The following is a 13,443-nucleotide window of genomic DNA, read 5'->3' on the forward strand; positions in this document are numbered from 1 at the left end:
TTTCGAGACCCGACATAACAATTGCAATGGGAGCGTTTACAGTTGGGGTTGCTAGTTGTGTGATGACTGACACTAGCATGATGCATCATGGAGCGGTGCAGATCATTACAAGATACCTGCAGGATATGCATCCTGATTCTAGCAAGGATATATGCTTTCGCACATCGCTAGAGCTTATACGACGCTATGCATCGACTTTGAGAGAGCTAATGGGCATCATTTGAGATAAGATTCCTCCCTATACCTCTTGTACATACTACTAGGTCCTATAGTAGTACCACTTATTGAAACATTTGCTTTTAAGTGGGAGATTGTTGGGGTAAAGGTGGTGTGCCTCTTACCCTGATTGAACACACGAGAGATGTCCGACCGTCCATTACTTAAGAAACTTGTGTCATACCCTCCTTTGTTGTTGTAGAGTTGTTGACTGACGCTAATCAACTCTACCGGTAATAAGGAGCTATTTTTTCATTGGGGTGTGCCTCAACCACCCCCCACAATGTAGAAGGAACTTTTCAATGGATTGAAGATGGTTCCAAAGCCTAACACTTGTTTGCAACCAGCAACCGGAGGGTGCTCTGTTCATGTGAGGTCAAGCCAGTAGCTCCCAGCATCGTGTGCGAATTGAAAAAGCTGATTTTTTTGGGCTTTTAGTGCTTTGTCTTTTTCTGTGGTTTTATGCTCGCTCCACCTCTTGAGCAGGACTAGGAATGGAAACTAATCACATGAACCTAAAATGATCGCAACTGGTTGGCACTGCAAACCAAGCGTCCATGTGAACTAGCTTTAAGTCTATGGGGTTTCGCGCTCTTCTTTATTTGACACTAGCCGACAGCGTCACAGTGCTAATACGATGGCGAGCATGATGTGCAGTCCGCGGTTCAGTGTGGGCCAACTTTGGGGAGCAAACATACCCCGAACGCAGGCATGTAGATTACCCGCACTCGCTCATTGCGTGCCTCTGAGGCACCATATCCGTGCGTTTGGCTTCTCGATTCGTGCGGGGAGCTCTGATTTGGCCGACCCCGAGAGGCTCACAGGAGAAGATTACTACTCAGAAACTAACTATGGCTACAGCGGTAGTGTCAGTGGGGGAAGTGATTCAGAGGGGGAGGCATTCTCACAGTCCCCGGGCTCTCTAAGCGTCCAACTGGATGCTGCAAGCCAGCTTAGTGAATCTGTGCCCTCAGCTTCTGTTGAGCAGCTGGAAGAGGATGGAGGGGACAATGGGAATGCGGGTGCTCGAGGTGGCGGTGGTAGAGGAGGCAATAATGATGGTGGTGATTCTGAGAATGATGGTCAAGAGGACAAGAACAAGAAGAAACTGTCTGCCTCTCAGAAACTCACCTTAGCATATGCTGTCCTTGTTGGAGGTATGTATCTCTCTAAGGATTGGCCCACTCTGAGTTTTCTATCTTTGAATTGTGGTATGAAGATAAGTAGTGTGGTAAATTTGTGGGACAAATAACAGATTCCGCTCCTATGAGGGGAACCATGGCTAGAATCAACACAAATTCTTTTGTTTAACTCAAGATGACAGCAGAATATAGAGCATTATTGGATGAACTCTGTGTCTGAACTCACGAAGGTATATATATTTTGCCTTACCTAGTATGTTTCTTAGAAGGGATGAAGCAAGGAAACTACATACTCTTGTTTAAAGAAACTACGCATGCTGTTAAGGCAATTGGAAAAGGAAAGGAAGAGGGATTGTTGCATGCAATACCCAGAATCCTTGAAGATAGGAGATGTTAGAGTTTTGAGGGTCATCTCCTTGGTTGTCCACCTAGATTTAGGGAGAGAGCTTCTTTGTGGCTATGCCGTCCTTGTGAGTCTATACTTTGTTTAAAGGTCTTGGGAAGTGCTGAGGCTGGCTCACTTTGAGAGGTTGCCCATTCTAAGGATGGTGACTTCACATGTACCATTTTTTTTGTGATGTGGGGGCATGTTTGGCTCTATGTGCAACGCGAACATGCTACTACTACATTTTTGGAGCCAAGTTGTTTGTTGACGCCAAGGGATTTAATATTGGCAATTTTGTGAGCATGTTCATAAGGGTCTGCAATTATGGACAAGTCCATTAGATACAGTTTTCCATTTCACAACCCTCGTGCATAGGTGGTTTGTACTCGTTGTTGATGTTGTAACACTCCAATGGGCATTTGACACACCAATGCCGCGTAGCTTAGGACAGTGCAACATGTCAGTGTCACGTGACACATCCAACCCTGTGTCTGTGGACAAGCTACAGCACACAGACACAAGCTACAGCACGACAAGGGTTCAGTTAGTCCAGTCAGTCTAGATTAGAAGTGATCTGGCACTTTTGTTAGTCTATTTGTAGACCATACATGCCCAATCACTTAGTGTAGATGCATATCCTGTGGTTGCACACAACATGATAATAAGCATTCCCATCAGAATCCATCAGAATTCTTCAGGGGAATTTTCCAATGCATTTAGCTATTTTACCTATTTTTGACATTTTTCACTTATTATTTTTAAGTGACTTTTGTCAGAAAGTAGGTAGGGCAAATTGAGTAAGTTTGTATATAAGCAAACTTAGACTAGCACTATTTGGCAGAAGAGGCAACATGAGCCAAACTCAGCAGGCAACTTCTCAAGCAAGAACTTGGTGGATCCCCTCCAAGCAAAGACATCAGCACCTAGCGTTTTGGAGCTTCAGCACCTAGCGCAGTTCAGAGCACTCGTCTTGAGCAAAGCGCAAACATTCATTCCGTTGCACCTTACATTGGTATCAGAGCTTTGGCAGTGTTCTATATCACTCAAGGAAAGAAACACAAGAACCACATAAATTTTTTTGCTTGTTGCGGTCGCACGAACCCAAGTTCACTTGGGCGTGTCGATTCCTAATCGTGTTTTTGAAGAGCGACAAGAATCCCAAGAAAGAAGGGCTTGTCCAGTCTCCCCTTGTGCCTCTTTTCACTCATTGAGAGCGGACCGTGCACTTAGCGGCCGACCAATCGACGTGAGGTGGGAAAAAGCAACCTTGGTGTGAGCGCAAGACCGCCAAGGGGTGCGCCCACGGAAAAGAGTAGAACTCGTGTCACGTGACACATCCCGTGACACATCCAACCCTATGTGTCCGCGGACAGCTACAGCATGATCAAGGTTCAGTCGGTCCAGTCAGTCTAGATTAGAAGTGATTTGGCACTTTTGTGAGTCTATTCGTAGACCGTGCATGCCCAGTCACTTAGTGTAGATGCATATCCTCTGGTTGCACACAACATGATCCTAAGCATTCTCATCAGAATCCATTAGAATCAGTTAGGGGAATTTTCCAGTGCATTTAGCCTATTTTACCTATTTTTGACATTTTTCACTTATTATTTTTTAATGACTTTTGTTGGAAAGTAGATGTCACGTGACACATCCCAACCCTATGTGTCCGTGGACAAGCTACACCACAGCAGGGTTCAGTCAGTTCAGTTAAGTCTAGATTAGCAGTGATCTGGCACTTTTGTGAGTCTATTCGTAGACCGTGCATGCCGAGTCCTCCGGTTGCACACAACATGATCATCTGAATTCCCATCAGAATCCATTAGCATCAGTTATGGGAATTTTCCAGTGCATTTAGCCTATTTTCCTATTTATTGGGGTTTTCACTTATTAATTTCAAGTGACTTTCCAACAAAAGTAGGTAGGGCAATTTTGCTAAGTTAATATATAAGCAAACCAAAGTTTACACTTTCTGGTAGAAGAGGCAGCAAGAGCTTCCTGCTCGATAGGCAACTTCTCAGCAGTACCCCCTCAAGCACCTTGGCGGTGTTGGAGATCCCATCCTCGCCGACCCGCAAGATCTGGCGTTTTCAGCCTAGCCTGGATAGTCAACACCACAAGAACCCTAGCGCTAGCAGATAACTGCCATCGCCAGCAGAATTCATCAGCATTGCTAGCGTTTTTCCCAAGCAGCCAAATCAGCGTTTTTGATTTGCAGATTCAGATCGGGCCAGCGTTTTGGCAAGGAGGCAGAACCAGCTAGCATTTTAGTTTTCAGCCCTAAACCGCCTCAGATCCACAGCGTTTTCAGCCTCATGCACAGTAGCAGAACCACCCCAAAGTTGGTTGCAGATGCTGCCCCATTTTCAGCCATAAAAACGCAGCCAAAACAGTCATTTTCAGCCACCGAAACAGTCCCTGAATTCAGCGATTAGAAGCCTACAGATTTCAGCCATCGAGTCGTCGTCGTCGTCATCGGCATAGTCCAACTTGCATCAGTCCATTGCATTCGCATTGTACACCTGTGTGCAATCAAAGTAGACCAGACGAGAGTGGGGCCTTCAAAAGAGGGTTTTACAACCTCTCGGTGTCGTATCTCTTCTCTCTCCTTCTCTCAGTCTCATTCATTTGCACGCACAATCCATTCACTTTGTTTGTGATCATAGCACTCGCCATAAGACAGAAAGCTCTCTCTTTCCCTAAGAACTAAAAGGAACCTTGAGCAATAAAGATCACTAATCTTGAGAAAATACAACATTCATTCCGTTGCACCTAACATTGGTATCAGAGCTTTGGAAGTGTTCTGCATTACTCAAGGAAAGAACCACAAGAACCACAAGAATTTTTTTTTGCTTGTTGCGATCGCACGAACCCAAGTTTACTTGGTCGTGGTGATTCCTAATCGTGTTTTGTTGAAGAGTGACAGGAATCCCAAGAAAGAAGGGCTTGTCTAGCCTCCCCTTGTGTCTCTTTTCACTCATTGAGAGCGGACCGTGCACTTAGCGGCCGGCCAATCGACGTGAGGTGGGAAAAAGAAACCTTGGTGTGAGCGCAAGGCCGCCAAGGGGTGCGCCCGCAGAAAAGGATAGAACTCGGGTGAAGAGAAGATCCTTCTCAAACGCGGTTTGCAAGCGAAAGAACACCTCAAGAACACCAAGAATCCAGGATTCTCACGAATCAAGGACCTCAAGAAACCAAGAGCCCCAAGAACCCAAGTTCCTCGTGAACTTCAGAACCCAAGACCCTCAAGAGCCCAAGTTCCTCGTGAACTTAAGAACCCAAGACCCGCAAGAACCCAAGTTCCTCGTGAACTTAAGAACCCACAAGAACCAACGACTTCAGAATGATCATCACTCGAAGCGTAATGGATACTTCGCTTGGAGGTGATGAGCATGAGAGAGGTGAAGAAGAATTTTCCCCACCAGTAGGTTTTTCCGATCCTCCCCCTTTTCCATCTACGACAAAGATTTCACTAACTCCTATGGAGGAGTTGGACAAAGAAAGAGAAGCAGAAAGAAAATTTCCTACGAAGAAGATATGGCAACCATCGAGCGTAAGTAGCAAGACAGAATGGCAGCCATAGCACGTGAGACCAACGCACTACAAGAACAGAGCGACTGACAAAACAAAGAGTTCTTGCGACTTTTTTCTCAAGTACAGGCGTACTTTGCACAGAATCACGGAAAGGAGACTGTCTCCGTCTCTTCTTCTCCAAAGCAGGATACACAGGATTTGTATGATTGTTTGAAGCATGATGATGATTTGAATGATATTGCTAAGCATGATGATTTGAAGCACAATGATAAGCATGATGATTTGGATGACAATGACAAGCATGATGATTTGCATGATCAAGATGTGATTTCTCACAAGCATGATGAGTTGCATGAAGATGATGTGATTGTTCACAAGGATGATGTGTTAGTGGATGCTTTTTCTAGCGAAGCTAACCTCGTTGTAGATTCGATCAATCACCAAGAATCGATCTTGGCTTTCGAGTCGAGGTCCACAGATCCTCCACAAGAAGATTCGATAGATCCCGAAGAAACGATCTTGGCCCTCGAGCCTTGGTCCAAAGAACCCTCACAGGAAGTATTATGTGTTCGCATGATTGATACGCACGCATTGTTCGAGTGTTTCATTCGTGAAGGTTTCCTGTATTTTAGTCAGCATCGTTATGTGATCCCTTTTCCTAGGCATGACATTGTATGTTGAGCACGTTTCTCTCATGGATGAGCACGAGTGTATGCGGATTGCTCATGAAAACTTGAAAAGTTTGTATGTCAGGAAGTCACATTCCATGTCTCTTCCTTGGCATGACACAGTTTTGGAACGAGCACATGATTGTATGAGTACCAAGCATGTGTATTTCCATTGTGATTTGCCATAGTTGATTGATTTTGATCAAACAGAAAAGATTCGATCGCATTGTTTGCATGTGTTTGATGAACGGGTTGTCACTCCGTCTCTATGTTCATCGACATTGCATACACAGTCTTTAGAGAAGACAAGATTGTTTTCCTTCACTTTAGATGGAATAGGTATGTTCATGGTTTTGTGTTGGAGATTGTTTTAGGAATTTTCAGCCATGGAGATTCTTGAAGACGAAAGAAGCAGGACTCTAGACGAAGTTTAAGCAAGAAAGGAGATTCAGAAGACTTTGTGTCGCTTTCTGCGCGGCCCAAAGAAGCAAGCATTGTAGACCTTTATGAAGCTCAAGTACCGCACGACCCACACATCATAGTGGACTGGCGAAGAGTCCCTTCCAGGATTCCGGATGCTGTTGGCGATCTCCCTCGACGCCATACAGTTCGGTACCAGTACCTCACTTTGAAAAGGAGGGGATGTCACGTGACACATCCCAACCCTATGTGTCCGTGGACAAGCTACACCACAGCAGGGTTCAGTCAGTTCAGTTAAGTCTAGATTAGCAGTGATCTGGCACTTTTGTGAGTATTCGTAGACCGTGCATGCCCAGTCACTTAGCATAGATGTATATCCTCCGGTTGCACACAGCATGATCATCGGACTTCCCATCACAATCCATTAGCATCAGTTAGGGGAATTTTCCAGTGCATTTAGCCTATTTTCCTATTTATTGGGATTTTCACTTATTAATTTTAAGTGACTTTCCAACAAAAGTAGGTAGGGCAATTTTGCTAAGTTAATATATAAGCAAACCAAAGTTCACACTCTCTGGCAGAAGAGGCAGCAGGAGCTTCCCGCTCGACAGGCAACTTCTCAGCAGTACCCCCTCAAGCACCTTAGCGTTTTTGGAGATCCCATCCTCGCCAACCCGCAAGATCTGGCGTTTTCAGCCTAGCCTGGATCGTCAACACCACAAGAACTCTAGCGCTAGCAGATAACTGCCATCGCCAGCAGAATTCATCAGCATTGCTAGCGTTTTTCCCAAGCAGCCAAATCAGCGTTTTTGATTTGCAGATTCAGATCAGGCCAGCGTTTTGGCAAGGAGGCAGAACCAGCCAGCGTTTTAGTTTTCAGCCCTAAACCGCCTCAGATCCACAGCGTTTTCAGCCTCATGCACAGTAGCAGAACCACCCCAAAGTTGGTTGCAGATGCTGCCTCATTTTCAGCCATAAAAACGCAGCCAAAACAGTCATTTTCAGCCACCGAAACAGTCCCCGAATTCAGCGATTAGAAGCCTACAGATTTCAGCCATCAAGTCGTTGTCGTCATCACCGTCGTCGTCATCGGCATAGTCCAACTTGCATCAGTCCATCGCATTCGCATTGTACACCTTTGTGCAATCAAAGTAGACCACTCTCGCCGACGAGAGTGGGGCCTTTAGAGGAGGGTTTTACAACCTCTCGGTGTTGTATCTCTTCTCTCTCCTTCTCTCAGTCTCATTCATTTGCACGCACAATCCATTCACTTTGTTCGTGATCATAGCACTCTCCATAAGACGGAAAGCTCTCTCTTTCCCTAAGAACTTAAAGGAACCTTGAGCAATAAAGATCACTAATCTTGAGAAAATACAATATTCAATCCGCTGCACCTAACAGTAGGTAGGGCAAATTGAGTAAGTTTGTATATAAGCAAACCTAGACTAGCACTAAATGGCAGAAGAGGCAACAGGAGCCCAGCTAAGCAGGCAACTTCTCAGCAAGACCCCTTAATGGACTTTCACTCCAAGCAGCAGATTCCCCCCATGCTAGCGTTTTCTTCATCAGACTCTTGCCCTAGCTGTCACCAGCGTGTGACTACTATCTATCCTTTTTGTTGATTTCTTTCTTATTATCTATTTACTTTCACTTTTTGGAAACACCCCTCGGGAAATCTAACTGCCCTGCATTGCATAGCTAGTGTGGAACTGTCCAGAGGGAGTCCAGGCCTGAGGGCAAGAGAGCACTAAGGTTGGACAAAGACTATGGTTAGCCAAAGTGGGGTCATTGACTAGCCAAAGTGGAATCCTTTGCTACAGAGGCTGCATTTCAATTCTGGGTGTGGCCACAGTGTACAAAGAGGGTCAGATGACCTAGAAAGATACAATGGCAGCATCTCCTAAAATTTAGGGAATTGCTATTTTGGGACCTGAAAATGTGTTGACATCATTACCTCCGGAATGACAAGGGGAACATTTTCTTACTCTGCCGTGAGGTCAACTGGGCAACCGGTTGGGATATTTTTAGACGGCAACCCCGAAACGGGAAAATGCTTATAAATGTGCCAAGTGGCACCTTCTGGTGCACTTGCCTCATGCAACAAGAGTTGGCGCTGAATTTAGGAGGGGGAGAGCCTCATTTTCAGTTTTGTCATAGGTTAAGAGCTATGGAGTGCTTGCTTTCCCTCTTATGCACAGTGCGGTGCCAGGAGTGATGCCCTGCACGCTACGCACTGCCCTCTCTCTCCCCTTTGGCAGTATGTTATGCCCCTCTAGTGGGCTCTTCATTTGACCAATGTACAGTTGTGTGGGTTCATGCGCGATTGCCGAGGCAAGAGCCTCTTGCATAGGTACTGGATTAGCTAGCGGCTAATCCCCCCGCAGGTACAGGTGAATTCGGAGAGGTTTCACGCCAGAAATCTCGTCCGATTCAAAGGGCAAGTAGCCCTACGGGTGCAGGAGCTCGAGGACTTGCTACGGATGCGACCGGCACGCGAAACGGAGCCCGAAACAGTGAATTACAGCCTGCTGTGTATTTTTGCAGGTTTAGGGTTTTGGCCCTAAACGGACCCTAATACCCCCAGGAGGTTCAGGGACGCAAGGGGACCGATGTACAGGTGATCTGGCGCATTTTCGGGGCTGAAAACAGAGAATTCAGCGTGCTGCAGATTCTCGCCAGGTTTTGCAAAGTGCCCGTATGCGTTGGGAAAGTCATTTAATGCGTGGGAATACCGACCGTGAAGGGTTCTAGTACAGTTATGTTGCCGAAATCAGGCCAGAACACTCAAAATTCAGCCAAGGTTGTGCGGGGCAGCTTGGAAAGAACCACAACGTTTATTCCCTCTTTTAAACAATAAAGAAATACCGAAAGGGGCGCCTAAGTTAGGGGCCAATCTGGTGTCGGTCTTCTCATACAGGTGCATTGTAGCATGTGTATCCCATCCCCCTCTCGTGTCACTATAGCGCAGGTGTAATAGACGACTAATAATGGGTGAAAGCTAAATCAAGGTTTGAAGTAAAGTCTACCGCCCTTTTTGGATTGAACAGGCCTGTTTCATGGTTCCATCGCCGGGATTAAATCACTTTTTCCCATAGAAGTGAGCCTTGGTCAGTTTTGGGCTTGAAGACACAGGGGATCATAGACCAGACACAAGGAATTGCAATTATGGCTGACAGACCAGATGATGTGACTGAAGAGGTTTCCTCTTCACAGGGTCAACAGACACATGAAGTGGGTGAGTCCTCAAGACCACCACAGACAGATGACGATATATTCAGGACCCAGTTGGCTACTGCTGTGGCTATGTTCACACAAGTAATGCAGAACCCGAGGTTTTTAGCCTTTCTGCAACCTCGTGTTCCGTCTCAGCAAGTTGAGTCACTGGATCATATTCAAAAGCCTGTTAAGGCTCGAGCACAGGTGATTCATACCGCACAGTCAATGGAAACACATGTACACTTGACGGAGAAGATAAAGTCTCCACAACCTATGCCTAAGGTGCAAGAACAGGTGGCTGAGATGCCAGTCTTTCAAGCTGTACCAGTTCAGCCCACCACCTTTTAGCAGCCTATAGCTGGTTCTAATGGGCAGGGAAGCAACCTACAGGCTATGCAACAGGTCTTCCCACCACCTTCAGTACACCCTGGCTATTTTGGAGGTGGATCCGTATTCCAGAGCATGGCTGGTCATGCACCTGGAAATCAGTTTTACACGCCAGGAACAGTGTTTGGGGGTGCTCAAACGATGATGCCTAACCCCATGTACAGTGTCATGGGTATGCAACCAGGGTATTCAGAGCACTCAGGGCCAATTTGGGATGCCACAGGCAAATTTTGGTATGGCTGGAATTACAAATCAACAGCCAAATATGGCATTTCCAGGTCAAGTTAATAGCGGCCAAGGAACACAGATGAACCCTAATAGTGTTCCCATGTTTCAGTCACTTCCATTTGACAATTTAACGCCGCTGGAGAGGCCAACTCCGTACAAAGAAGGTGGCAAAGGTGTGTCATTCACGACCTTTACAGGGTTTGATGACAGGAAGAAGGCTCTCTCATTCCTCCAGCAGTTTGACAAGGCCTATGCAGGGGGAAACTTTACAGAGGCTTCAAAGGTCCGCAAGGCAGCCACTTTCTTGACAGGGAATGCGGGACAATGGTGGACAACTTTATTGCTTCAAGGGCAAGCTCCGTCCACATGGATTTACTTCAAGCAGATTTTTGCAGTAGCATGGTTATCTGATGACTTTGAAGCAGATGTCATGACAGAATGGCACCAGCTAAATGCTGCCACTTGCAGAAATCTGGATGATTACAATCGGAAGTTTTGGAAAGCTCTACTTCCAGTAACTTCCTATAGGTTTGTGCCATTGACAGAACAAATTGAAAAATACTGTTGTGGCCTACCTAAAGGATTGAGAAAGTACTGTACGGAGACAAAAGTCACTACTTTGACGCAGCTCATCGAGGTAGCAAACACTGGCAATGGTTTGCTCAAGGGAGAAGATTGTGAATTTAACACTAGCGTCAAGGCAGGATCAGGCAAGAAAAATTCAGCCAAGAAGCACGTTCCCAATGAGGCTCCTAAAGGGACTCAGGAGTCGGCCAACGCAGGGAAAGATAAAGCTACGGCTGAATCAGAAAAGGGACCAGCAAAGAAATGGAAAAGACGTTTTCCTCGCAAGTCAGAAGAGCAAAAGAAGGTCCTGAGGACAGAGAACAAATGCTTCATATGTGAGCAGCCTGGCCACATTGCTTACAACTGTCCTACAAAGAAAAGGCCAGCTGATTCTGAAGACTAGGAGGACAGGAAAGGAAAGAAGCCCATGGCTGGTCTAGTGCCAGATATGGTGGGCGACAAGCCAAATTCAGATGCAAGTGAGCTTTGCAGAGCATGGGGAAAGGTCAGGGATCAAACAGTGCTTATCTTCTTTGATCCAGGTGCCAAAGCCAACTTCATTTCCCTAGAATTGGCTTCAAAGTTGGGAAACAGCAGAGGCAGGTTTGGCATGTCCTGGCCATTCAGAGGCTGTGACACCCATCATTGGAAAGTTGCGTCTACATATCCAGTCCTATGTAGATGCTGAAGAATTTTACATCATGCCACTGGACGGATGTGATGTGTTGTTAGGTATTCCTTGGTTATTTCGTGTACAGGGAATCATGGATGCCTACAACAAAAAGATCACTGTACAGAGCAGGGGAAAGACTCATATTCTGGATGTAAAGCTTAAAGGGGAGTCTATTTCTACTGTATCAGCTTCTGCTATTACTTCTGTAATGAAAAAGCATCTTTTTGCGTACTTGGTTTTTGCACGTGAAGTGTCAGATTGTGATGAATCAAATTTATCTGTGCTAGATAAAGAAAGGTCAATGTTTTTACAACAGTACAGTGACTGTTTTTCCGATTCATTACCGTCTCAATTACCGCCAGAGAGACCCGAGGACCATGCGATAGATTTGGTGCCAGGCAGTAGCCCACCAAATAAGCCTCCGTACAGGGTTAGTGCGGCTCAGCAGAAAGAGATTATGGGCCAAGTACAGGAGCTGTTAGAAAAGGGGCTGATTCAGCCCAGTTCATCTCCATTCTGTTCTCCAGTGTTGTTGGTGCAGAAAAAGGATGGCTCATGGCGTATGTGAATAGACTACCGTGCACTGAACAAGAATACCATCAAGAATAGGTTCCCTATACCTAGAATTGATGATATTATGGACAAATTAGGAGCAGCAGCTATGTTTAGCAGGATAGATCTAAAGAGTGGGTACCATCAGATCCGCATTAGATCAGAGGATGTGCACAAGACTGCTTTTAGAACAACGTTTGGCCTTTACGAATTTTTAGTGATGCCCTTTGGTCTTACAAATGCTCCTGCTACGTTCAATAGGATGATGGACAGAATTTTCCGTCCGCACCAACAGTTTGTTGGTACATTCTTTGATGACATGATAGTCTACTCAAAGAATGAAGAGGAGCATAGGCATCACTTGGCCATTGTGTTCAAAGAGTTACGCAGTCATAGGTTGCTCATCAATGCAAAGAAAAGTGAATTTTTTCTGGAAGAGATCCACTTTCTGGGACACATTGTCTCAAAGGATGGTGTCAGAATGGATCCTGCAAAAGTTGAAGCGATCAAGTCATGGCCAAATTTGAAGACGGTGCATGATGTCCGAAGCTTTTTGGGACTATGCTCCTATTACAGAAGGTTTATCCGAAATTTCGCTGAGATTGCTTCACCTTTACATGCTCTTCAAAAGAAGGCAATCACCTTTAGATGGACACAAAAAGAGATTTCAGCTTTTAATCTCTTAAAGGAAAAGATGACTTCAGATCCAGTCATTGTGTTGCCAGATCTTAGGAAGTCATTTGTGGTCCAGTGTGATGCCTGCGGTAGTAGCATTGGTGCAGTGCTAATGCAAGATGGCAGGGTAGTAGCCTATGAGAGCAGAATTTTGCAAGGGCCAGAGATGACCATGCAGGTCTATGAGAAAGAGTTACTGGCTGTGATTCATGCGCTCTTAAGTTGGAAACACTACCTGCTAGGTGCAGATTTCGTTGTCCAAACGGATCATCAGACCTTGCGATACTTCTTGACACAAACAAAGTTATCTGAGAAGCATATGCGATGGGCAAATATGTTGTCCATGTTCCATTTTCAGATTGTGCATGTGGATGTGCATCAGTATTGCTATGGATTTTATCTTTGATCTTCCGAGAACGCAGACAGGAAACGATGGTATTTGGACCATCATTTGCAGATTCAGCAAACAGGCTCATTTTATTCCTGTCAGGAAGAAGATAAAGCCAGATCAGATGGCACGCTTGTTTATGAGCAATATTTTCAAGTATCATGGCATGCCACAGTCGATTGTTAGCGACCGTGATCCACGTATGACAAGTTTGTTCTGGAGAGGCTTGTTTGAGAATATGGGCACAATGCTCAAATTCTCTTCGTCATTTCATCCTCAAACAGATGGGCAGTTAGAAGAGGCAAATTCTACTGTCATAGATCTGCTGAAGTGTTGTGTCAGAGCATAAAGGAAAGTGGGAGCAGTATTTGCCATTGGTGGAGTATGCATACAAT

General features: G+C 45.5%; 1 protein-coding gene across 1 annotated transcript in view; it reads left to right on the forward strand.

The window, feature by feature from the left end:
• The first annotated feature begins 775 nt into the window (after positions 1 to 775).
• Positions 776 to 13,443, forward strand: part of LOC147456763 (uncharacterized) — a 70,346-nt gene continuing 57,678 nt past the window's right edge. Inside the window, exon 1 of the mRNA XM_086511900.1 lies at positions 776 to 1,373. Coding sequence (XP_086368026.1) covers positions 854 to 1,373 — 520 coding nt within the window. The 5' untranslated portion in view covers positions 776 to 853. The remainder of the gene's footprint in view (positions 1,374 to 13,443) is intronic.

This window comes from Adiantum capillus-veneris, chromosome 5, assembly GCF_014529385.1.
Source record: "Adiantum capillus-veneris isolate H3 chromosome 5, ASM1452938v2, whole genome shotgun sequence".
NCBI lineage: Eukaryota > Viridiplantae > Streptophyta > Polypodiopsida > Polypodiales > Pteridaceae > Adiantum > Adiantum capillus-veneris.